Source organism: Cydia pomonella, chromosome 7 (assembly GCF_033807575.1).
Source record: "Cydia pomonella isolate Wapato2018A chromosome 7, ilCydPomo1, whole genome shotgun sequence".
Lineage (NCBI taxonomy): Eukaryota > Metazoa > Arthropoda > Insecta > Lepidoptera > Tortricidae > Cydia > Cydia pomonella.
In genome coordinates this window covers 18,225,216-18,252,362 of record NC_084709.1, presented here as the reverse complement: position 1 = coordinate 18,252,362, position 27,147 = coordinate 18,225,216, and the positions used below count along the sequence as shown (strand labels likewise).

The window sequence follows — 27,147 nt, the reverse complement described above, 5'->3', positions numbered from 1 at the left end:
ATGGCGTAGTTAGGCTCACCGTCAACCTGCTTCGATGCAGTGTTCTCACCATGCAGGAACAAGACAATATTTTGACGACCAGTTTGGCCTAGTAGGTAGTGACCCTGCCTACGAAGCCGATGGTCCCGGGTTCAAATCCTGGTAAGGCCATTTATTCGTGTGATGAGCATGGATATTTGTTCCTGAGTCATGGGTGTTTTCTATGTATTTAAGTATTTATAAATATTTATATATTATATATATCGTTGTCTAAGTACCCTCAACACAAGCCTTATTGAGCTTACTGTGGGACTTAGTCAATTTGTGATTTATTTATAATATAAAGGTAAATAGTACGCTCCTACACATATGCTGGAAATTAACCTTTTGTATTTAGGCGGGGATCGATGGCATAGTTAGGCTCACCGCAAGCCTGCTACGATTCAGTATTCCTACTATGCAAGAATTAAAGGTCAATATTGCGCTCAAGTCTATAAAACTTAAGACGAAAGTGGAGGACCCGTGCGAAATCGCCTTTTCATACAAACGTAGTCCTCATTTTCCTCTCTGAATTAATATTATTTCAAATATTTTGTTGAAATTTATTGTACTTATGTATATCAACCTCAGCTATGCCCGTACGATACATTTTTTCGTATTTTTTTATTATTATAAGTTATAGAACGTTTAAAAAATTGTATGAAATCTGTTTTCGCACCCAATTTTTACAATAATAAAAAAGCTAAAAAAGTCAAATGTAGGCGCATGGCTATGGTTGATATACATCAAATGATGTGCAAATATTTTCCATTATGGCATTATCCAGAGAGAAAAATGGCGACTATGTTTGTACGGAGAAGCGGCTATCACCTTTCCTCTCAAGGGCCAACTGGAAGCCAATAAAGACAAGCGCAAGAATTTAGAATCATGCAAAAATTATTTGCCTTTTCATCGAAGGTGGTAAATCTTTGTCTAAATGGTTTTTTTATTAGGGTACAAGTCCGTGCCAAATTACATGTCAGGCAGGATGAGATTTCAAGCTTTCGTTTTTTAAAAGATGGGTCCTAATGCCAATTACCAGCACTGTCTCCCAGTTGTAAGTTGTAGGTACAGAAATCGCTGTTGTTTTGGGCTGCGAAACTTGCGAACACAATATAAACTTATGTCAGTGGGGTGACACTGTATATGTACATTTCGGGCCTTCTCGGCTCCGTTCGGCTCGTTGCTACGAGTAATTATTATGGTTTGCACAACTTGACGTCCCTTTGCGTGCACAACCACAGATAAGATAATGACTTGAATTTTGACAACCCTAATAGCCGATATTAGAATGGGACATCATGATTCGTCCCTGAATCGCTGTCAGACTTCGGTTTTGTAGGAAGTGTCATTTCTGTACAGTAGTACTATTGCGTATTATTGATTCTGTGCTTATGTATCATACAAAAGTGATGGTCAAATGACTCACCTGCTCATAACTAAATAAAATATTGTAGGTACTTATTAGGCAAACATAGTAATACTCTTAACAATACAATGACAAAGGATCAACATAAAACACAAAGCATGTGTCACCCTTGATTACTTTTCCTAAACTACTACTACGTGCCTGTACCCGCCGCACCGAGTTCTAAAGGCTTCTAATCTTCTTTTATAGGTTCGAAACACGCAAAAAGCACGTTGCCTTTTCTTGTTTACGTCGTCCGATGAATATAATAAAACCGGCCATGCGCAGGGTAGGGTTCCGTAGCTGCTGTTACAGTACATTGTGCAACGAGGCGAGGGGGGTAAGTGAAGTATTGTACGAGAGTCTATATATTTACGACAGCCGCAGGCTGGACGGAATTAAAGACTCGAGTAACAATATTCTTACCCCCGGAGTTATACATATTTTTTTCCATCACACTTGCGAAGAAAAAACTAAATTTTATGCGAAATAATTCTTACAACGGTGAAATTTCAAGCATTCGTCCGCCATATTGTCTTTCTTTGTTAGGCATCGAAGGCACAGACCTATCCAACGTTTAGCCACAATTGAAAATTGTGTAAAAATATTTCAAATGGCTATTAAATTAATCAAATTAAATATTTTTAAACATGAACAAAAATACTAAATTACAAATACAAACGTTAATATTTTAAAAGTAAAACTCATTTATACTTACCCAGTTAATTCGTATGAATTAGTAAAAAAAAACTATAACTCCATAGGGAGTTAATTTTTTTTCACAATCCATAACTCCCGTGGGAACAGTACACCTGCATGAAATAAGATCTTTTTCGAGCAAGTGTGATGAAAAGATATAGACCGTGTCATTCACCACGACGCATGCCTTGACTCGTGTTGTCATGTTATTAAAGTTTAGATTTGACAAATCTGCGCGTCATGGTGGATGACATGAACTGTATAAGGAATACCCGGGTAAGACCGGACTATTTTTCGGCGAGTTGGAAGGGCGTCAGAAAAAATATGTATTATTTATTTCTCACTTTTACCTCCATATGTTGAATGCAAATGATAAAGAAGAAAACAAGCTTTTATTAATAATTTTTCAAGACACTCCACCGAAAAACTTTCTCAGACTAAGATCGAACTAATTGCTAATTCGAACTCTAAAGCAAGGCGAATAAGTTGCATAATACATACGTCGAAAAAATCCAAATTAAACTGGAATAAGACAATTTACTGCGTAAGGAAACTTTACCTTACTAAGTAAGGAAAATTTAATTTCCCTTTCCCAGAAGTCCCAAAAAAAACTGAAAGTCAGGAAAAGTTAAAATCGTTAATTTGCTCAATGCGCCGTCGTTCAGAATTTGTTGTTATTTCACGCTAATTGCAATTTGCACATTTTCCAGAATATTCGATGTTAAATCATTGGCCATTTCTGGGCACTAATTGTTATAATTAAACTATGAACAACCGTTCCTGATTTAATCATGATTACTGTCCTACCACGTATGATGGCTCCTCTACACGATGGCCCAACGCCAGACTAGCGAGATGGCCATACGATGGTTAATGGTTATGGCTCCTCTATACGTTGGCCCAGCGATGATTGAGATCACGTAATATGGAATGGCCCCCATGTAGATGCGTACGCACCACCTCGCTGGTCCACTAACTTTGATGTGCGGACGAAAAACCGACACCGTGGACATCACATCGCCATCCCAAGTTACGATGTGCCATAAGCCATTCGACACCACTACCCTTTCTACACGCTGACCCATTTTAGTGGGAGGTGGGAGGAGCCATAACAATCGTAATGGAACGGCTATTGGAAAACCAAACCTGCGTTTCAATTTCAACCAATATGGTTGTTTTGGAACGTGCAGCATTATGAAATTAATAAAACGCTTTTTTAAGATTAAACATTTTTTAACCCCAAAAGTAGAGGTTATTAACTTTTTCTTTTTTAGGGTATTTAATATTGCGGTACTAAATCGTCAGGTGACAAGCAAAACTCACTAATTACTATAAAATAGTTAAACAGAAATCAACCTTATTTTAATAATAATATTTCGTTATATAATATAATATAATAATATTTAGTTCATTATGGCTATGAACTTGTGGTGGTTATTAGTGAGTTTTGCTTGTCACCTGACGATAATAATAGTTACAATTGATGAGGTGGAACTGCTGATGAGGAATAGAGGGAACTCTTCAAATGTGAAAGGCATACATATAGTGATTTTTGTATTTTCCTTAACTAATCAAGCATTTAAATTTAAAAAAGTGACATTTGATGAAGTGGAACTGCTGATGATGATCAGAATGGAACTCTTCAACGACGCATAGTACACGTTTGGTGATTTCTCCTCTTCGCTGTGTTTGTTAAGCAAATTAGATTTTCAAGACAATTTTTTGTCAAGTTCGAGTTCTGACGATGGGGTCCATGAGGAATCGGGGGAACTCCTCAAATGTTAAAGGCATATATATATAGTGATCTATTTTCATCAACAAATCAAGTATTTACATTTGTAAAAGTAACATTTGATAAAATGGACCTGCTGATGATGAACAGAACGGAACTTTTCAACGACGGTTGAAGATTTCCGTTCTGCTATGCACCCCGATATTGCGCGTATCTTACCAGTCAACCACAGGGCAATCTGAAATGTGTCAAGGTGGGTGCAGTGACAAAAAAAACATGTTACCTCCTTTTCTATATAATTAGGCGTAGGACGCTGTCATTTTAATTTGATTGTATGAAATCCAAAATCAACAATAATCGTTCTTTCACCGGTCTCCCTCATTGAAGTGGGTTTTTTTTTCTTAAAAATTATTGTTTGCTACTGCTATAGCATCAAAAGACTAGTTCAAATGTATACTTTTATGCACAAATGTATTGGCTGCACGTCTTTTTTTTAATTTCTCACATGGACGAAGATCTATCTGTGTGGGTAATTTAAAACATGTAGAGAGAGTACTAGTTTAATATTAATGAAAACTTATGTTACAAAACTGTGTGTGACCCTATTTCCTCACCCTTCCCAAGGGGGTTCCATTGTCGGTGTTGGGGTTGAGAGTAGGGCTCCCGGTATCCGTGTTACACGCCGAAACGGATACCCGTGTTCTTAAGCCCGGCGGTGCTAAGAACACGGTTTAAACGGAACCGCCGGGATCCGGATCCGTCTCCAAGAACCGTTCCCAAGAAACGTTTCTCAGATACGTATCTCCGTTTAAACGTGTACTTAAGACCGGCCCGAACGGATCCGAAACAGTTTGAGCCAATGCTTACAAGGTCTACTATTGAATGTTGACTTCAGATGAACTTGTTAGGCGTACAATTTTTTTTAATTGTTTCTAACTGGGTGGATATTACATATTTAGCCAACTATACTATATATAAATCGAAGTAGGTTTCCCTATTCTATATTGTTTATTATTTTTAATTTTAAACCTATTCGGCCCTAGTTTAGAATCTTATTTTTTTAGTATTATTGTTTTTAACCTAATATCATTACATATTATATTTCAATGAAAGAAACACATTTTATATATACTGGTGTAATAGTTTCGTGAAGAATATGTATTCAGACAAATACTACCTATATTAGTTAAAAATAACAGTTAAGAAAATAATTATTAATTACTTTGTGGTTATTTTTATCAATTTACTGCTATGCGAAAACAACAAATCTGCCAATGATGCAAAAAAATACACACACAAGCGGCATTCGAAACGAAGATTTTCACGCGATAACCTTAAAGACTCATGCTACCTTTCTTACCTTTCGATTATATTGTTTAATACATTAAGATAGATCTCAAAATTGGCAATCATTCATATTCACTTGGGACACTTTCACAGTTTGCCGCCCGGTGGCGTTCCATTCACAAGATTCTTAGAACGTATTGTTTTTCGAAGACCCTATTGTACGATATCGCCAAAACAAATAGGTTCCCAAACAGTTATCAGAACTGTCACAACCAATTATGAGCTTTATGTCCTTGTAATAAGGTAAACATATCTGCATATATTAAAATTGTAACAGATGCAGCGGCAAAAATTAAAGTAAATGTATCCCATTGTTTTGTAGCCGCACCACACTAAAAGGCATTTTTCTATGACGTGAGTGAGAGCTACAAGATGTTATTACTTAGGTATATATTTGATTGTAATTTGTTTTCAAATTAATCTTAATACTAGCATTTGATTGTTTTTTAATAATTGTTTTAAGATATTGCATTTTTTAATTTTTACGAATATCATTTTGATTTCAATTTTATTGTGTAATCATTTAAATAAGTAGTCTACTCGTAGTCGTACTAATGATGAATTTTTTTTTATTAAACTTCCAAACTTTGTGTTCTAAGATATTATATTTTTTACGTACGTTCCCCAATATTACCTATTTTTGAAATACAACTATTTATGTTATTGTTTGTTATTGATTATACACTACATTTAACGAAATCTATTGATATCACCACCATTTCAGCCTCGGACTATTGGCGATGTGAAAAACAGTATGAGTCTTATGTTAGATTTTTTTTTCCAGTTTGATTGTTAACATTTGAATCCCTCACTTTGATTAGAGTCCCTCGCTAGGCTTGGAGTTTTACTGTAAAATTCTTCGTTTCGTTTAGGATTTAATTTACACCCACGCCGTAAATATGTCTTTTTACTCCCTTGTGACACAAACTACTAAAGACTACAAGAATTACATAATAAAAATACAAACATAGTTAGGTTGTCTATGATTTTTAGTAATATTTATATTGATTCCACCATTGCGCATTATAGTAATTCTGATTTTGACATTTATTGCTTTAAGCTAAAAGGGCCATCTTATATTTATTAGTACACTTAAACGTATAAAGTTCATTTTATATGATAATAATATGTAAAACTTTTCGTAAATTCAAAATTAATTACAATACAATTTATAAGTACATTTATTATTGGCAGATCATTATACAAATGATAATTTAATAATTTTTACATGGTTTACTATAATAAGACAAAGATGTTAGGCTCACGTCAGTTAAAAAATAAAAATATATATTTCATATTGACCGAATGTATATTCAAGAAAACTCACACATACATTGTAATATGATTGACAATTGATTGAATTTTTACCACATAGGTACCCCAATAGGACTTATATCTACAGATTATTAAAAATATAACTGTTTAAAATGTTCAGTTGGTAAAAAGAATACCAGATCAAGCACTTGGCAGATTTTATCGTGTACAGTCTTTATTGATTTTATTTTTTATTACTAGCACTTTATATTTATTGCTATCAAGTTATATAATAAACAATAAAGTTTTAGTATTTGAACTTTTATATAAAATACTACTATGGTAGCACTATACAGTATTTCTAATTTTCTACTCGTACTTATTGCAACTTAAAACATTGCAAGCAAAAACTAACAGAGGACCTACCGCGAACCACGTTCGTCGTGTTGCCTCTCTGTCGCACTTATAAAATTTTACGTAAGTGTGACGGGGCGGCAACACGTCGAACGTGGTTCGCGGTAGGCCCTCTGCTCAGAAAACGGTTTTGCAAATAAACCGTTTATTGAATTTCGACTCTATGAACCACGGAATAAGGTTAAATATGGCATAAACGTCATGAATCTTTTGTCTAATAATTTGTAGCTCTTACGTACGCCGGTCCGTTCCTTTGCTACTCGTCAAGGACGTTTCCGGAGCCACGGGTAAATAAGATCCGTTTCTTCGAATACCCGTTTATCCGTGGAAACGGCTCTTAATTACACGTTTCTTAATTACACGTGTGGAACGGGCCAGAAAACCGTTTACTTATTATTCGGAAACGGGTATTCGGAACGTGTAAACGAAACACGGATCCGACCGCGAGCCCTAGTTGAGAGTGCTATCGCCTTGCGCGGGTGCACGGAGCGGGTGCATGCCCGCAGGTAAAACCCGTCGCACGCGGCCGCAGCAGTTAGCGTTTCTCATACTATTTTCATTAACCCGCTTCGTGCACCCGCTCAAGTTGGCGAAGGGCAGTATACTTCGCAAAAAAAGTATCCAGTTTATATTTATCCCCATGGCTTAATCCTAAATTTCACCAAAATTTATCAAATTATTATATTAACCGGGAAAAGGTAAGAGATTTAAAGGGTCCAGATTAAATGAATACATGATTCAAGCCTCATCCTAAAAGTTCTGCATTAGAAAAAAACTGCAAAAAGATGTTGTTACAGGGCGCATGGTGATTTTTGCCGTATAATATCTAAGTGTGCCACACAAAGGGTTAAGCACCAACAAAGTTCGCATGAGTGCAGTATGTGACTAAAGTCATAAAAAATGTCATGTGGAAAAAGGAAAATGTATCGGATGATAAATGGATAAAACATAAAAAAAGGGTTTAGGATTCGGCTTTTTTTCCTTCTCCTCCTTGACTCGGAAGGTCATTTCATTTCCGTTATATCATGTATCATTCATAAAATTTTAATGAAATTATATAAGTCGGATATGCCACCAGAAATGCGCTATGGTATGGACTACACTACGGCCGGCGATAAATATTGCACATCGGAATCTCTGCTTCGTAAAGCGTTGTCTCTTTCTCTAAAGACCGATTTGCAATATTTAAGCGCCGGATACCGCATTATGAACCATTTACAAAGAGCACGCGGTACATGTTAAAACGGGTCACTCGCATGTTTTAAGTCGAAAACGCTCGACATATGTATATCACTCTGTACCGAGCAGTATCGTCAGGAGCGGCAAGGAATCGGTGCGAGCGCCGGTGGCGGCAGGGGAGGCGAGAAACTACCCTCGTTTACGGCACTATTGTCAAATAATGGGTTGCACACAGCACTGACTACATCATTCGCTAATGGTTCGTCCACACTGTCCACCGACCTAGTACCCAACACAGTTTTCCAGCTCGGAGGCACTGACCAACCACAATCACGGTTAAAATTCGGATGACGACTAATTTCAATAGCCTCCCGTACTTTTCGCTTAATCACAATTTTTTCTTTCGCCAGTACGGTTAACTTATCGAAACGTATAATACACCGTGTTTTTTCTGATTTCCGTTAATTTCAAGGGTGCATTCCTGAGCTTAAATTAAGTAACTTTCTGAAACACCAGTATTCTAATTAACTCCATTCCGGAGATCATCCACAATTTATTTTTATCTTATGAGGCCCTTACGAGCGTGACACTTGTTTTAGAGCCTGTTTACATATTGATTAAAGTTTAGTACGAGTAACATTTGTTACTAAACGTACGTTGTACAGTCACCATCAGATATTTCGAAACAGCCACATTTGACATTTGGTGCTATCAGACAGTGCTCAGTTTTTTTTTTCCATTGCAATAGGCATTTGCAGTGTGCAGAATTTATTGAAATTTAGTCTTGCTCAGAAATATTTGGACACTTTGGCTGCTTCGGAACATCTGATGGCGACTGTACTATCTCAGACGATTGATGTTTAAAATTACATTGATATGTCACAGTTTTAAATAGTTTGGTTCGGTTAAATGTAATGCCCGTGTTACAACAACGTTATATGCAACATTAGAATACTTTTTCAAAAATAAAACTAGTAGCTCTGTGAGCTGTAGACCTCGCGAGCATAGCTGATGGCTCCTCTACACGATGGCCCAGCGTAGGCAAGTCCCAGGGGCGCATTTATGCGTTAGAGCAGCGTTTCCTAACTTGGGGGTAATTACCCCCGTAGTGGTAAATCTGGTCTTTTACGGAGGTAATAAGCTCAATTAAATATAACAGAAATTAGACCTGTAAGAAAGAATAGGGGTAAAATCGGGTTCCCTAGTTAGTCATAGGGGTGGCGGAACTGACAAGGTTAGAAACCACTGCGTTAGAGGGAGCAAGTGATATTGCTATCTCATTTCACCGCATAGCTGTGTCCCTTAGATTGGCCTACGCTGGGCCATCGTGTAGAGGAGCCCTTAAAACTGAATAAATGTATGGCTCCGCTGTTTAGAAGAATTTATAAAAACTAAATTGACAAAAAAACATAATTATCGAATAGGATGGTCCAACTTTGTATGTAGAAAAAAGTTGAAAGGATTTTTATAGAACAGTATTCTATGTGCCAAATATGAACCAAGGCCTGTCGACTTCCTTAGAAAGATATGACGCTTCATAATTGCGCATGAGTGGTCTGACGCTCTGGAAATAGATACCAGTTATTAATATAAAAATATTTTGCTACAGCAACATTGCTCCTATCTGACTTTGTCTATTCAACTTTGGGAACAAATAAAATCATTTTTTTCAAATATTTTGATTTATGTCACACTACCATATGTAAATTATTATTATTTTATATAAATTATTACCTATTTCAGTTTGTCTTTGTCTATGTTCATAAAATCTATGGAGGTCAGAGGCACATATACCCTCCATAAAGCCTTGCACTTGGGTCTGGCCGGTTAGAACATAGACAAAAGTCTGCAATGTCAATGATGTCAAAGTCATTGACGCAAAACTATTTTCATTTTCAAAACTATCAGTTTTCATATAAAATGATTAAATAACGATTTATGTTGTTGAAATAGATTTATTGATTAATGTTTAAAATTAAAAATCCACCGCACAGTATCTCCGCTCAGACTCGGTTAAAGTTTAATCCATTGTACTAAACTAAGAAACAACAATTATTTCAAGGTAAGAAATATTTTAATCTATAAATAAAATAAGTGTACTATTGCCAAATTCAAATATATAAATTTAATCTTACCACCCTCTTAAGTCGCACGGCCACCCTATCGCGTCCAAAATTACAATCTAAATTCATCATAGATGTAAATTCTAACATTGTTTCAGCTGGCAATTTAGAACTCTGGTAGCTATTAGCAAGGTTAGTAATTAGGGACATAGGTTATAGCATTGTTTAAAATGTGACTGTTTTGTTTTAGAGGGTGAACGTGAGCAAAAAATCCTTGGGCGTCATATCATTTCCTTGGAAAGGCTCAAAATCAAAAGGCACGGATCCGCCACATAATTGTGACTAGTTGTAGTTTCCCGGTAACCATCAACAAGACCGCTGCACTGAGCTGTGGAGCAGAAAGTGTCCGACAATCGGATAGATGTAATAACAACTTTGTCTGTCATATATTCATGTAATTTTTAGTTTTTTGGGCTGATATATGTGATATGATTACAAGTTACACTAATTGCAATTGTGGAGTAAAATCAGATGTGCCAAAGGTCATGTTTTAGATATATAAAAATCTATATTAAATGCAATAAATAGTATATGTATATATATAAAATTGTTTTTATCATGAAAATTTTAATGACTTCTATTTATTGTTATGAAGGTGATCTGGGAATTAAAACATGCGCTAAAAATAGACGACCTAAACAAAAATAACTCCTTAAAAAAATCAAAAGATAATCACACGCACAGGATAGGTTAACTATTTGGTACCCATATCAATAATGAACCGAAATTACCGACCTGTGGTCTCATTGAATAAAATTTATATAGGTATGTAGATATTATATGGAAGTGTCACAGTTAGTTCAACAAGCCCCGTCCGATACATAAATTTGTATAAAAAATGACTTTTTTCCTGCCTATTGTATGTTTTTCGAACGATTTAAGCTCTTTTGATCCTAATATATAGGAATAAAAATATTTATAACTTGATAATAAACTGTATTATTACCTTTTATATTGAATAAACTTTAAAATATAGATATCATTATCTCTTAGGACAAAAGATGCCTGTGATTTTGATTAATATGTAACATAATATTTTTTTATTTGATAAATACTAATTTAAAAACCTCACCCCAACAAAAACAAAAAATGAAAAAATACAAAAAGAAATTCCGTCGCCGGGATTCGAACCCAGAACCACTAGCTAGAACTGGATCACTACCTACCAAAACCCGCCAGGCTAAACCGGTTGTCAATTTTAGTACTGAGATACAAAGAGAGCGCCACTAGTATAAACGAACTTTTGAAAGGGGCATTTTTTTGTATGGAGTTAGCGTTCTTCTCCTAGTGAGTATTATATTCTTTGATATGAACTCATTTGCGAATGATTAGGTGGTCGCTATGATTTTGTAATTTGCAATATCCTCATACAAATAAAAAAATGCAAAGTTACCTAACAAAAAAAAAACGATTGCCATTTTTTTTAGCATACTTATAAATAATAAATAAAACGAATAAAGAGCCCTTAAAGATATTTCCAAAGCAGAATTATTGATGGGTCAATTTATTTTCATACTATTTTGTATACCAATATTGTTTCATTTATAGCGACCTCTAAAATAATGTTAAATGCTCTTAATTTTTTATAGATACTTTTTCGTAAGTATATCAGAATTTAAAGAGTCCGCACGGAAAATAAATTTTCATTAATTATTAACTAAGAAAACTTTGTAGACACGTAAATTTACTGCCATCTTTGGACACATGATTAAAACTTTTGGAACGTTATGGTGCCATTGCTCGAAACGATGCTGTCAAACATTTGGCCTTTTATCTATTAGATGGCGCCACTTTTAGGTCTTTAACAATTTTATCATATATTAGTAAACGAATAAGGATCACAAAGATCATCAAGGAAAGGAAAGTCAAATGGCTTTCTACAATTTTTATCATGTGTCGAAAGATATAGCAGCAATTTTACTGTAGCAACAAAATTTTGTTTGACGGTCCACCTCCATTTCAAATTCTCTTTGCCAATGCCTACAAAATGGGAAGGAAAGAGAAAATACTCCCTTTCCGGTTTCCAAACGCCCACAGTTAGTCGGTCATCCCCTGAATGGTAAAAGTAGAACCACCTCCATCTTCGTTGGCAGAAGAAGGGCCATCAGAGCTTCACTCTGTAGTGTTTTATCTCTATAGGATTTGGCAATTTAATCCGCTAAAACATTATTTTGCTACATCGAATACCTTGACTAAAATATCAACAGAAGATTTATAATAAATCTTCGGAACACTGTGTTCCTGCAAATTTGTGGCCTGAATTTTTGTAGACAAGATTATAGCAAGCATCGCTGGCTCTTAGTAATCTATATGCACCAAAATTTTCTAAAAGAATGCCACGAACCGTACCGAAACTTTCTGCGGCGACTGCACGCAGGAAATATGTTAGAAAACCGTTTCCCTCTTTGAGCTATGATATATAATTTTCTTTTATTAAAGCAATATAACATACATTTACTTACGTTTAAACTTCTAGTCCTAATATAATATCAATATTCAAATCTACAACTACGTCTCTATAATAATCTTAATGCAAAACTGCTCAGATTTTTTTTTACATGAACCCGTTTTCGCCTGGGCAACTGTCCGTCTCCTTGAACTTTAACGGCTGTAAAAAAAAGTTCAGACAATAAAACTGAAACGAATACGCTTTGCTCGCGCTTCGTGCTCGCTTGATCAACAATACGAAATTTAAATACAAAAAAATACAAAATGTTACAATTCAGGGAATAGATCCAGGGTCCTCTTCTGTCTCCCTCTTACAAAGCTTAGTCAATAAAAAATAGGAAATTACAGTGCAATAAAAAAAACAAAAAAGATTTCATTGTTCGGGATTTGAGCCCGGAACCTCGTGATTGTAAAGCTAGTGTATTCCAATTGAGCCACGAATGGATATATGTGACACGGTGAAATTAGGCTACTTATTTTCGAGTAAAACCTAAATATCTAAATACCCCCTAAACCAGCGTTCTAAAATATCTGAATTTTTCGCAAATCGCTCTGTAACCATGTCTCACAAGGAGGAAACTCTTATGATATCGATACGGCTATTTATTTAGGCGCGACGTACCATGACTCCGCCATTTTGAAAAAATTCCAAAAACTGGATCGACAAAAAAATTCTATTTGATCATAGAATATGGTCGCAAAATTTCACGCGAATCGGTTGAGAATTGCGACCTGTAGAGGAGAACATCCGGACATACGAAAGCAGATTGCGCGAGTCAAAACGTAGACCTACGCTACGCTTCGGTCAATAAGATAAAAACCATACAATTTTTTGAAAATTAACTATGCTATTTAGTTTCCTTAAACGTACTTACTCATACCCTGAAGTTAACGGAATGAAAAAAAAACACTGTGTATTAGTGAGTCGATCCGAATCCAATACGTGTTTCGTCACCGCAGAGCCCCGGCTATCCCTGTTCTTCTAATACACCTGACTACCGGATCGGGTAGACAGGTGTTGCGTTCGCCGAAGGATAAGAAGCCTTTGAACAGTCCGGGCGTATTAATATGATTCCTTGCTCCTATGGGAGAAACTACATACATAGGAGAGACGGGCCAAAACATTTTGCACCAGATACTATACTCCATTAAAGCTAAATTTTTGTAAATATTCTTAATTTACATGAGCAGGTAAGTGCGGGTCGTATTGTGGGAGAAACTGAAATAAGCGGTCGCTTATACTAAATATGTATGGGAGCGCTTATGTATGGTGACCTCAAGTATCTTACGTGCACCGTCTAGTGGTTTGTGGCTATGGTAAACCATATGGGAACGCACGGTAGGTACTGGGGGCCTATCGCGATTTCTCTTATCAAGATTTCGTCTATTTGTTTTTATTTCGCTTCAATATGGTTCGCGCTATTATTTCGTCTTGCAATTAAATCCCTGAGTAATGAAGTTATTTTATGAGAGATTACCTATACACCTCTGCGGGTTTCTTAGAATGAGGATTGGGTTGATATTAACACTTTCAGTACCAAGCGCATCATTTCCTTACCTAGCGTGTTGTTGGCAGTGAATGTGTTACATTTACATACTGATTTTTACTTTGTAAACTTCCGTGACGGTGGCTATGACGATAAAATTTGTATGCATGATAACGATAGACGGGTTGATAGGCGTCAATCTACAATTTTTTTATTTTTTTTTATTTGTTTAGAAAACAAACAGCCTTTTACAAATATATCTAAAGTAAATGAACTAAAAATAGGCCTAAAGTTTCCTACGTTACTGAGAAAACTATTACATAGAAATGTAAATTACGCAATTATAAATTACCGGTATAGTTGTGTAACATACAAAACTATGAAAAATATGACTGGAACCAAATTGATCAATTTCTAGAAAACAAAATTTGCCGAACTTTGTTCTTGAACACGGACAAATTGATCAAAAATATCTATATCGTTAAGAGATTCATTATACAAATAACAAGTGCGCCTAAAGAAATAATTTTTAACATAACTGTGTGCCACAGGAGAAAATAGAAAATGTGAGCTTAGAACGTGAGTGGAACCGAGAAATTTTGAAGGAAACGCTATCTAATAAAAGGTTAGAATCTATGTGATTTCTAATAATTTTAAATAAAAATAAAACATCTAGATATTTATGCTCTTCTTTTCTCCAACGGAGGGAGACTATGTCTAGCTTAATTAAGTATTTAGTTAATTTATGATTTATGGTGATATTTGAGCGCTCTTATTTAAAAAGTGCCCCCAAACGCGAATACTAACGTCACCAATTGGTATTCTTGCGTTGCAGGTCAGCACCGCCATTTTATCGGTAATATTGGTCATAATCGGCGGTCAAAATCGGAGAACCAAATTGGCGTTTCCACACCACCTGATTTGATCCGATAATTGAATCAGATTGGCGAAAAATTGTTCCCGTCTGGATATATCAAAGCTTGCCCACATGTTATACGTCACATATATTAACTACATTACATAGTATCTGACCACTCAAAGCAAGAGTTGCCCCTTACTTCTTGAACACAAACCCCTCAACATTTTCGTCGTGTACTAAGCCTGTTTAATGAAGCGTGGAAGACAAAAACTCGGTGAACATCGAGAGATATTCAGTCTAGTGAGTAATAGCTAATATTACTTGATTACATTTACTACCTCACATTGTAAACACTACATTAACCCATAGAACATAAAGTTCATTATTATAATAAATGGTTAAAGAAGATTTGCGGTTGGGAAACTTTAATCAGTCGATACATGTAGTAATTTCGATATTTTGGCTGATGTGAAGTGCGCACTACGGCTTTTCATAGAAAAGACTAAGCTTTCAGAATCAGAATCAGAACATTTATTTGCTTTCACGTATAAATACATGCAAATACAATTGTAAAATATACTCTAAAGTACTTACATGCTAAAACTGATTATTCTAGGTATGTATGGGAATTATGCATTTTAAAATTAAGGGGTACGTACATGTCATTCAATAGGATTAAGTAAAAATAATAATCAATCATGATAATGTGAGGAGTAATTAGTCAAGTGAGTTCAATATTCATTAATTGTGTAATACGGCCTATTAATAAAGAAGTCTATAGTTTGATCTTGGATATTTAAAAAATACCCAATTACCTACGCTTTGTGTTTAAAATGACAGTTCAGTAGAAATTTTTCGTGATATTAAAATGACAGTTTTTTTGAATTTGTCCGACCGATCTGTCATTTTAGTAAAAATGGGTACAAGAACTAATTTCCCAAATTAAAAAGATTGGGGGAGAGGGAGACCTGGGAGAGTTGAAACAAATTTTACTTTTTCGGTCACAATCATAACTTTATTGTATTCGAAGCTGGATTTGCGAAATCTGTGTCATGTGACAACAAATTTCATAACAATTTTCCATCCAGAATAGAAATACCATATTGTACTTGAAACTATTTAACAACATTTTTTTGAGCATCAATCCAGTCTGTTTCAACTCTTCTAAGGCCGTGGATTGACCGCACACGACGCGCGGCGCAGTGAGTGGGGCGGCCAATTGTAAGATCGTAACGTTCCTGTGTAATGTTTTGACGGTAGTCGCGTTAAACCAATAGATAGGTAGGATAAGTTTGCAAGGTTGATTCAAATGCCCGAAGGACAAACTGTACAGAGACGAAGATTTTCGCGTTTCACGATATGCCTAGTAATTTCACGGGTCTCGTACCGCTCGATGCCGCGCGGCACTAGCGATGGTTCGCGCGGCGCGATTAGAATGTATATGTCAACGGTCGATTGTAAAATCAGGCTGATCATGAAATTCCTAGTCATATGGTGAATCGTAAAATTATTGTCTCATTCTCTGAGTTGTCGAATCTGAGTCGAGTGGTTCCTAATTTTGGCGAGATATTGACGCTGTGTCAGCTCACCTTTGTGTTAACTCACCCCGGTCTCCCCTTAAAGAAAACATTATATATCTCTCTGCAGTCCAAAAAACGTATAGGTAATATTTCAGTCCATGACAAGATCTATTCAATGAATGAAGCAGATCATTTTTTTTATAAACACAAGTGCCTAAACAGGAATGGGGAAATAACGTAAAGTAATAATAATTCTGTATCAGAAATCGGACGCGAAGACCTTCCTTAATTGAAATAAATTACAATCTCTTCGGTAACATCTTGGTCTGTAAGACCCAACTCAAATAAGTTTACAACTTTCAGTATTGCAGTAGCTCGAACAAAGGTACTTTGCTAATGGTCTAAGATAAGCTATAAGGAATATTTACCATCATCTGTTATTTCTTTGTGATAAGAAATAAATGATAGATAATATTCACATTGACACATTGCAAATAGGTTGCCTACTTAAATTGCGTACGGGCAGATTTTAGATAATAGTGGAACATTTAATCGCTGGCAATATTTTACCATAAACACGAGCCAAAGAGCTGCTTAAGTTGATATTTGTTATTTTGAAAATGAATGGCGCCGTACATACCATGACTGAAGCAAAAAACCACAGTTTTAACTGGTTAATAATATTGAAACCAATTGCAGTAGCTTTCATTAAATTCATAGAAAACATAAAGAGCGAATTGGACATTCAACTTTTAAAGCGTAAAGCGGTAGAAATTTTACAGGTGTCGGTGAAATATCAAAAACACTTCAAATTTTCTCTTAAATGTTCCATGATTGGTGCCGTTAACATATAAGTATAAAGGTACATTTGATCCCTAACATACTTAAATAGGTACTTGGTTAGGTACGATTATCACAAAGGTTTTGAAGGGTTGAGTTGATGAGGGATGACATAGGATTTACCTACTTTCGTCCCTAAAATGAAATGAAATAGACACCGGAATATGATCTTAATCAAACGGTTATTAATCTTATAACCTTACATATTAGTTAGTATTGACAAAAATGTGCAAGTACATCAGATATCTGAACAATCTGAAGTATCTGAACATGACCCTAGAGTCTGGTTAAGTTACCCTTTACACCAACCTGAGCGTCATATTTTCATAGAAATTTATCATTATGGCATTGTCTTTACAAATACCATGCAGAGATAGCTTGGTCCAATTCTTCTGCCTAAGTAATTAAAAAAAAAGTTTTCATACAATATCAGTCCATAATTGTTAGTACATATAATAATTATGTAAGTATTAACTGACAAGCTATGTTAAGTTACACATTTTACACAATAAAAATAAATGCAAACATGAAGTAATAAAAAGTAACCTAAAATTAAAACTACCTACAAAACTAAAACCTAAAAAAGCGGCCAAGTGCGAGTCGGACTTGCCCATGAAGGGTTCCGTACCATTTATGACGTATTAAAAAAAACTACTTACTAGATCTCGTTCAAACCAATTTTTGTTGAAAGTTTGCATGGCAATGTACATCATATATTTTTTTTAGTTTTATCATTCTGTTATTATAGAAGTTACAGGGGCAGGGGAAGGGGGAGGGGGACACATTTTACCACTTTGGAAGTGTCTCTCGCGCAAACTATTCAGTTTAGAAAAAAATGATATTTGAAACCTCAATATCATTTTTGAAGACCTATCCATAGACACCCCACACATATGGGTTTGATGAAAAACATTTTTTGAGTTTCAGTTCTAAGTATGGGGAACCCCCAAAATTTATTGTTTTTTTTTGTGTGAAAATCTTAATGCGGTTCACAGAATACATCTACTTACCAAGTTTCAACAGTATAGTTCTTATTGTTTTGGAAAAAAGTGGCTGTGACATACGGACGGACAGACAGACAGAGATGACGAATCCATAAGGGTTCCGTTTTTTGCCATTTGGCTTCGGAACCCTAAAAACAGCATGGATGATCTAGCCCAATATGTTTATATTAAGCTAGATCACCCAGGTCCGATCCTGCGGAAGGGTTCCCATAAGGCTGGCTGCGTTCCCCCTTTGGGTCGATCGGCGATCGTTGGGCGAGGAACGAGCCAGCCCTACGGTCCCCGGTGACATTGACATCAATGTTTTTTTTTTAAAGTTGCCTAATGAATTCGTGAGAGCTTGGGCAGCACGGTCCTAGAGTTTCAACACTTTCAACTGCAAAAGCCGCAAATATATGCCGGTCAGTGGTCATACATGGTCAATATACATCAGATGTGTAAAAATAGTTTTCATAATGTTAACATCCAGAAAGAAAAATGAAGACTACGTTTGTATGGAGCAACGGCCCTTTCCTTCAAGATTTGTATTTTGTAATGCTTTTCTTACAAAGAATCTCTCCGATTGACCACTGCCGGGAATGCATTGCAGTGAAAAGGCCCCTCGACTCGCGCGATGCTCTTTGCTTATTAAAAAGGAGAGAGTTGTCGAGTCTTCAATTACATATGTCACGTCATTGGAAAATAGCCGCTACGGCCCAGGACATTAGATTTTTCAGTGAATTCGGTACATTTTTGTGCGGGAGTCTATTACGGAATGGAAAGTTCACTTCAAAGTGTTGGGTCGGTCAATACGATAAATGGAAGGATGTGGATTATTTTCTATTTAACTTGCCCTAGTTCTGATTGTAGTCGCTGATGTTTGAACAGTCGAGATCATATATATGTATACATTTTTTCACCTTAATCCTTTGCAATAAGGTGAAAAAAATATGTACATATTTATGAATCGACTCAACAATTCGATTCAATGACCTAGAGGCGTATTCTGATTGTAATAACCGGTTAAGAATTTGTTTTAGATTTGTTATAAATATGATCTATCAGTGTCAAAAATGTCACTTTCTCAACCAGAAACGTGACTCCTGATCTGACAATGAGAGATAATCATCCATAAGAAATCCTGATCAAAATCATAATTAGAATACGCCTCATGTAGTGCGTGTGGTTTAAGGGATTTTCAATGAAATACTTATATACTTACTTAGGTATAACATGTTATGTTTAATGAATGTAACGATTTCTTAGCTAGTCTGAAAAATTTCGGTTACATGCCGAAACTGCCATAAAATGTACGACTTAAATGCCTTCAAAACGTAGAGTGGCAGTATGGCCAGTATGCTTACACAACGTAACATTTCATAGATGTAACTGATACGTGATGGGGCAATGCTAAGGTGCTCTAGAATGACACAACTGACAAATTACGATTATAGGGACCGTGCGCATTATTGGAGGGGCTGCCATCTTATGGCATGAATCGGAAACATAAATATGTAAATTGACACTTCACGCCAAATAAAGTGCTGCCATCTACCGTTCTCGTACGTTTTCTTCTGCATAGTAGGTTCTGCCATCTTGTGGGCTACATTAAAAGGATAAACTTCACATTTACACCTCGCGCCAAAAATCTGACGTCTCCTGTGCTGCTGCCTACAGTTTATGCACGCTCCTTATGCTGATTTTTTTATGACGATGACATAATTATATGTCATACTTATATCAATTAAGAAAAGTAAATACGGTCGCGCTCTGTGATTGTTGAGCCATTTAGGGTCCTAGCTAAATTGGTTAGTTAATTAGACCTAAGTCGTTCTCACCCGCCGCCCGTCGCCCGCGGTATCTGTACGGTGTGTTCGTAGATGTTTGGAAACGGTCGTTCTGCCCGCCGATTGCCCGTCGTGATGGATGGATAATATGTCATTCGATACCTCCCTGAGTCGCCGCTTCCGCCTTTCGGCTGTGGTGGCTGTGGCGGTCGCTCCCCACCGATGTGAGGAGGTCAATTGAACGTCTTTTGGAGGACGGCGTATGCTGATGGTGTAGGCCAGCTCTTCGCTACCGATCGTTACCCAACCCCACAACCCCTAGCCTGGTGACACCGTTAGAGCGGGGCTAGGTTTCGTGGCAGCGGTGAAGGCGACCGTTAGCTTAGCTGGCGTATGCCCACCGTGGTTCAGAACGACCGCTCTGAATATCTACGAACACACCATACAGACGCCGCGGGCGAAGAGCCGCTGCACACTGCGGGCGGGGGGTGCGAACGACCGAGGCCTAAAATGCCGTGGAATGTCCAATTTAGCTAGAACCCTAAATGGCTCAGCAATCACGGTCCCTGTACATTGTTAGGTTGCATTAGGTACTCTGTTTATAGCCATGTACTTTGCACCATGATTAATGGCCACCCGCGCTCACGTAGACGTTGCGGCCATCTATCAAAAGGCAAGTTAATCCGGGCAGAGTTAGGGCACGTGAAAAACCATTATTGTACTTTTGCACGCCCACATGTTTGCGAGGTTTGCGTAAACACAATATTATTTGTTATTATAGGAAATTATTATTAAACGCGACCGTTGAAAGGTGAACCAGGGAGGGTACTTAAAAAGCGAGTGTTTCCAACAGTGGAATCCTGAGCATTGTGTATATTTGAAAGTATTTACCTACATACGAAATATAAAATAATAGATTTGTTGCCGAACTTAAAACACATAGTTTAGCATTTATAATGCTTATCGTTTAGGTATGTTACTGCTCTATCTTTTTTTAAAGGCAAAAGTTCGTACCACAAAGTGCTATTTTTAGTGCTTTTACTTATATTTTAGCCAATGCTTGTGCGGGTTCGAATCCCGGTAAGGGCATTTATTGGTGTGATGAACACAGATATTGGTTCCTGAGTCATGGGTGTTTTCTATAAATATACATATATATTTATGTATGTAAGTATGTGTATCGTTGCTTGGTACCCATAGTACAAGATTTGCTTATTAAAAAAAATGCTAAATATTTATAGATTGTGTCATTCACGACGACGCGTTTGACTCGTATTGTCATGTTATTAAAGGTTAGATTTGACAAATCTGCGCGTCATCGTCGATGAGACGAACACGATGTGTGACAAGACAATAGATTGACGCCATTGAAACCCTTCAAGCTAGGTAAACAATCAATCGCTATTGAAATGTCAACTTGCTTGTCAAACACGCCTGATCGTCTGCACGGCGCCTTATGTACACGGTAAAAAGTCATCATTTTATGGGTACATGTTGCATGCTATTGAAGGGACAAGATTCGAATGTATACATACAAATATTGTCCCGTTACAATATTTGCCATACGAAACTAGTTCTGAATGTAATTCGTGGAACACAAATGTGACAAACGACTGCTGAATACGAATCGAAAGAGTTTTTGGGGCACCTGTACACAAATTTACACATACAAATATATCTGGGTAACTCATAACCTAATGCTATCGGTAGTAATGTTACACGTGTAGATAACACACAAACATTGTATCTGTCCTTGTGCAAGATGGTTTCGTATGTGCAATAAAAACGAAAATTTATAAAGGTAAAATAAAAACATGTCATAAAATAGAGTAAAAACATATCTACTTGGGTATCACTGTAAGGCTTAAAATGTCGCTATCTATATTATATCATCTACAGATTTAAAAAAAAAACACTCAATCGCTGACATTCATTTTCAACATTCATTCGAATGTAGAATTCATTATTAAATTAATATGTTTGTTTTAATCTGTAGGAAACCATTCGCATCAACAATACCTGTATAATATATTTAATCTTAATGTTTAATACGACTCTTTTGAACCCAAACTTTTATCAGGTATCTACTAAACGTAACCTAAGGTACAAGATAGCAGTGTTGGCCGAATAGTTAATGCAATTAACCATTATCCATTATAAACTGAACCGTAAACTGTAACCTTCCGTTACGGTTTACGGTTCAATTTTAAATGGTTAATGGTTAATTGCAATTAACGTTCGGCCAACACTGCAAAAGAGTGACTACAGTACCTACAGTCAAGCCTGCAGTCACAATGTTTAGTAGTTTTTCAGGGAGTTTTATTTGAATGTATTGGTGTACGTTATTAACTGTGATCGGAGAGTTTTTCGGCACACCACGGGATATCAAGTAGCAACAGTATTATGGATACGCTGTTAAGTGTAGTTAATACATTCATCTGGGGGTACGGCAGTGCCCCCGCCAAGTCGAACAAAAAAGTGGTACGGCCGTACCATTCTTTTCTCGAAGCAGTTCGGGCCATTTTCGATCCCCCTATAAATTCAATGTGGATAAAACTAGAAGCCTGATTTTTCAGTAACCAAGCAGGTATTGTATAAACAGTATATTCCAAATGTCATTCAATTTGAACCAGTAATTTTTCTCTTAATTTTGTCACTCACTCACTGACTGACCGATCATCAAAACTCTAAGGCACTTCTAGCAGAAATAGAAGCTTCAAATTTAGAATACAATTCGTGTTTACTGTATAGATAAAGGAAAAACTGAAATATTTTGTAATTTCGATCCAGTTTTCTAGATACACCAAGTCTACATTTGCAGTGAATGAATCAGTGTACCTGTATATGTATAATGTAATTCAAGAAGTAGAAGGTACCGGAGAAGCAAAAAATAGGACTATCTACAAAAATAAATGAGATGCCATCGAAAACATAACTTGTAAAAAAAACAAGTCTCGCAACTCAGTCCTTCTACTGTTAAAGTAGTGAGATCCATGTAATACCAATTTAGTTAATTTATTCAGTCCCTACTTAAGGCAGCTTCTGTCTTACTGTCTATTTTTCCACTTCTAAATTCTCCATGATTTTTTAGTATGTTATTAACACTATGAAGAACTAGGTTTAGGAACTGAATATTAAAACGCGTTAATTCAGTAATTTGGGCCAAAGACAGAATTAGGTCCTGCAGGTATGTACATACTTAAGTACCCAAAAGTTATGAATATTCGTGAACCAAATGTCCACAAACATTGGTAAAGCCTAAAACTCCGTCAGGAACACTTTAACGCGCTGGCGCGGCTGGCGCTTTATCAAGGCTCCATTCCATAACTTTCGAATTTTGGGAATCGAAGGGACAACTTAGTTTATGAGTGTGTATAATCCGTTTACTTGTTTTCCCATCCGTTCAGTTCCTACGGGTAATGACGTCAAAGTTTTTTGTAATTTTTTAGGGTTCCTTGGTCAACTAAGGAGCCTTTATAGTTTCGCCATGTCCGTCTGTCTTTCTATCCGCGGGTTTGCTCTATGATCATTAGTTGAAACTGAAATATGGCATGGATTTATAAATTAGTTACGCTGAAAAATTCGTAAAATATTAACTACAAAACATTTTTTTAGGGTCCTCCCATACACGAAAAGTGGGATGTTTTTTTTTATCACTTCAACCCTGGGGTGTAGTTGGATACGTGTTTCAAGGAATAAGGGTCCTCAAAAATATTGTTTAAGAATCACAATATTCTCTGAAATAAGCTCTGAAGGAAAAAAAATGTTGGCGGATATCTAACTACGAAACCCTACACCGAGTATGGCCCGAAATGCTCATGGCCCGTTTTATTTTGAGTGTTTGGAAAATCTCTCGCCTCTTATTTCCGAATTTTAGTGTTGCAAAAGTGCACGTATCATATTCAATAACCTCAGGGCTCAGGCAAACTATTTTCCTAAATGTAAAAAAAAAACAGATTAAATTGATTAAATGTAGGTATTACATTTTCGAACCACATTTGACCTTTTAAACTATTGTTAGCAGATTCTACTGTAAGCACCTAAGTATGTAAATACAGTTTTATAAATGGCGGTCAGAGATACACTTTTTGTCACGCTCAAATCTCGGAGATCTCGTCAGGCAAAAAATGTTACACGAAGGGAAAAAATTAAACGAGGGCCGGCCGTCACTTGGGGTTTCCTTACTTATTACTATTTGAATATTAGGATTAGGTCCTAGGTAGGAATATGCCAATTTTACGTCAAAGCAACCGACCTAAATAAGATACCTGGCTTTATTGATGCCGTAATGCCATATAAAAGTAAATTGGCTAAGCCTGGGTCATGAGTGTACACCGGTTATAAGTACTTCGTACTTACCATCGTACGAATTGTTATGACGGGTTAATTTTTAAGCATTTGTTTGGCTATAAATAGCCGCTCGTAAATTAAAATTTACACTAGGGGTACAGTACCTATTAAAGACAAATGTAATAGGTACTGTACCCCTAGTGTAAATTTATTCGACGACGTACGCGTTTGCATTAAGTCTCATTTTGTATGGGATTTTGAGTTTCCAAAACGTCCCGCTTGGCGCGCTGTTTCTAAATCCCATACTAAATGAGACTTAACGCAAACGCGTACGTCACGTTACGGAATCGAATAAATGTACACTAGGAGCTCTGATCTGTATCGTAGACACCGACGCTACCTCGTCGTACATCTCACGCCCGGTAGCTTCCGTTTTAAAATCCACAGAAGAGGAGAAAAAATGAAAAGACAGCAGCGCCTGTGATAAAGTCACGCAACATTGACCTCCCTTGTCACATCCGTCCACGGAGTCTTCGCTCCTCAAATGTCCGCCTTCATTAGTCACCTCGGTGAAGCTATCGCTGATCGCTGGAACAGATCCATAAGTGTCGTAAAGGACTGGCTTAGATCACAAATCACAATTTCTATAATTAGAGCCACAAGCATGTGCATCCATGGGGCACGACATATATTTATAACTATAAAAAATCCTAGGCTGTGACGACGGGCCAGCCCTACCGCAGCCCTATAAGCCCAGAACTCCACCATTAACTATATTTTTTGTTTTAGTTTATAAACTTAATGTAATTTGCTTTTTGTAATAATAATGTTATGTGGTGTACGGGGTGGCAGTATAATGAAGAATTTTTATCATGACACTCTAAGTATTCTAATTCTAACGTTCATTTTACACAAACATAGCGGTGGTTTATTCCATGATCCCTATAATACGAGTATAAGACAAGTTTACCTAGTTTAGGCTCAGGACACTATTCCTAGGCTTATCTAACAATAGGATACTTGTAAAGATGAAATCTAACGATATAACAAGCTGTAATTTAGATACCTAACTAACAGTATTGGCCGAAATGTTAATGCAATTAACCATTATTGGATATTAACCGTTTTAAATTGGATCGTAAACTGTAACCGTCCTTTACTTTACGGTTTACGGTTCAATTTATAATGGTTAATTGCAATTAACGTTCCGCCAACACTGCTAACTAAATCATTTTTAATTTTATTTTTGTTTTCGTTTTAATTATTGTACATAACACTACATAATACCTAGTAAAAATTATTAGTATTTTTGCCATTTTGGCTTTATGGAACCTTGTTTTTAAGCTTTAACATCTTAGATTTTAGTCACTGATGATGCGTTAGCGTGTATTTACCCATAAATAATTGACAGTAAACGTGTACCTCATTTTAATCGCGTGACTACAACCGCAATTTACTCGCCAGACGTCTCCCAGCTTAACCTGTTATTACGAATGACATTGAAACTAAACTTTATCTTATTGTCTGTTTCAGCTCCGCTGTATTTGAAAGCCACAATATTGGAAGCCAACAAAGCGGAATGTTATTGGAAAAGTGACAGATTCGTTCCCACTATATCGGCCAGGTGGGACCCGAAGTCTGCGACGGTAAAGCTGTCGGTTTTCAGAGCCAGTTTGAGCAAAGTCAGCATTTATATAAGCCTCGGTTGCAAGACCAAGATGGCGAAGAAGGAAATACTCGGCAAGGCGATCATCGACGAAAAGTCAGTCAACGCTGAGGCGTGGAACGAATGTTTGCGACAACCCAGCGTTCCTAAAACATTTTGGGTTAACTTTGAGTGATTACGGAACAAAGTGTTTACTTTTTACTAAAATCAGATATCCGTCCTTTAACCTCTTGTGATAATGCGTGGTTGTATTTTGATTGACGATTAAAAAAGGGGTATAGGTAACTATATGCAACTTATCTAACCTACTCGTATGTATAATATCAGTAGACAATAATTATAATTATTATCGTTCTTAGTCGAAAAACTCTAAAAGTGGATACTTTACAACTATAACTGTATTATGGACTATACTCTGTATCTATAGGTATTTAAATGAAAGTAAACAAAATCTACCCTCAAATGGCTCCTTAAGCCAGTTGAGGGTAGATGAAAATATATCATAATGTAGGTTAAAGCCAGGCTGGTTAACTAATAAATGTTATAACTACCCGAAAACGTACAAATTGTTTGTTTACTTTTATTTAAATACCTAAAGTATCGGCACTATCAATATTTGCTTTAATTGTTTTGCTTAATAGTGTAAGTAATATCATGTTTGATTTATCGTTTATCGCTGACTGTACTTTTTTCCATAGGCAACTTATACTTATCGAGACAATTCTAAAAACCCCAAACACAATTTTCTTGCATTGTGTTATCACAGATTTCAAATGGCCACCTCCTGTCTCCATCATCAGCTCGATGGTACCGTAATATTGCATAGCCATCCAACGTACATATGTATGCAAATTGTAAACCAGGAAGTGAGTCAACTTTAACTTGCAAGCTAGATTTTATTACACACAGACAGACAACGGGATTCAGATGAAACTAAAATTTAAAAGATAGAATAAAGTTTGTAAAAATGCTAAATATTTTTAATCCAAGTAAAACAATTGACAATAATACATTGCCTGAATTATAGTTTAGGAAATGATTGCTAAAATGGGACAAATTGGATTTAGCGGGCGGAGTTTGTGTAATAATATTC

General features: G+C 36.4%; 1 protein-coding gene and 1 long non-coding RNA gene across 2 annotated transcripts in view; both read left to right on the top strand.

Annotated features, from left to right (window-relative positions):
- The window catches only part of LOC133520052 (uncharacterized), a 50,115-nt gene extending 23,256 nt beyond the window's left edge, over positions 1-26,859 (top strand). The window contains exon 4 of the mRNA XM_061854339.1: positions 25,922-26,859. Within this exon, the coding sequence (XP_061710323.1) occupies positions 25,922-26,229 (308 nt within the window). The 3' untranslated portion in view covers positions 26,230-26,859. The remainder of the gene's footprint in view (positions 1-25,921) is intronic.
- LOC133520054 (uncharacterized) lies at positions 9,548-10,641 on the top strand. Its single transcript, XR_009799693.1, has 2 exons — positions 9,548-10,113; positions 10,365-10,641. It is a non-coding gene; the product is annotated as an uncharacterized LOC133520054 (long non-coding RNA).
- Positions 26,860-27,147: the final 288 nt, after the last annotated feature.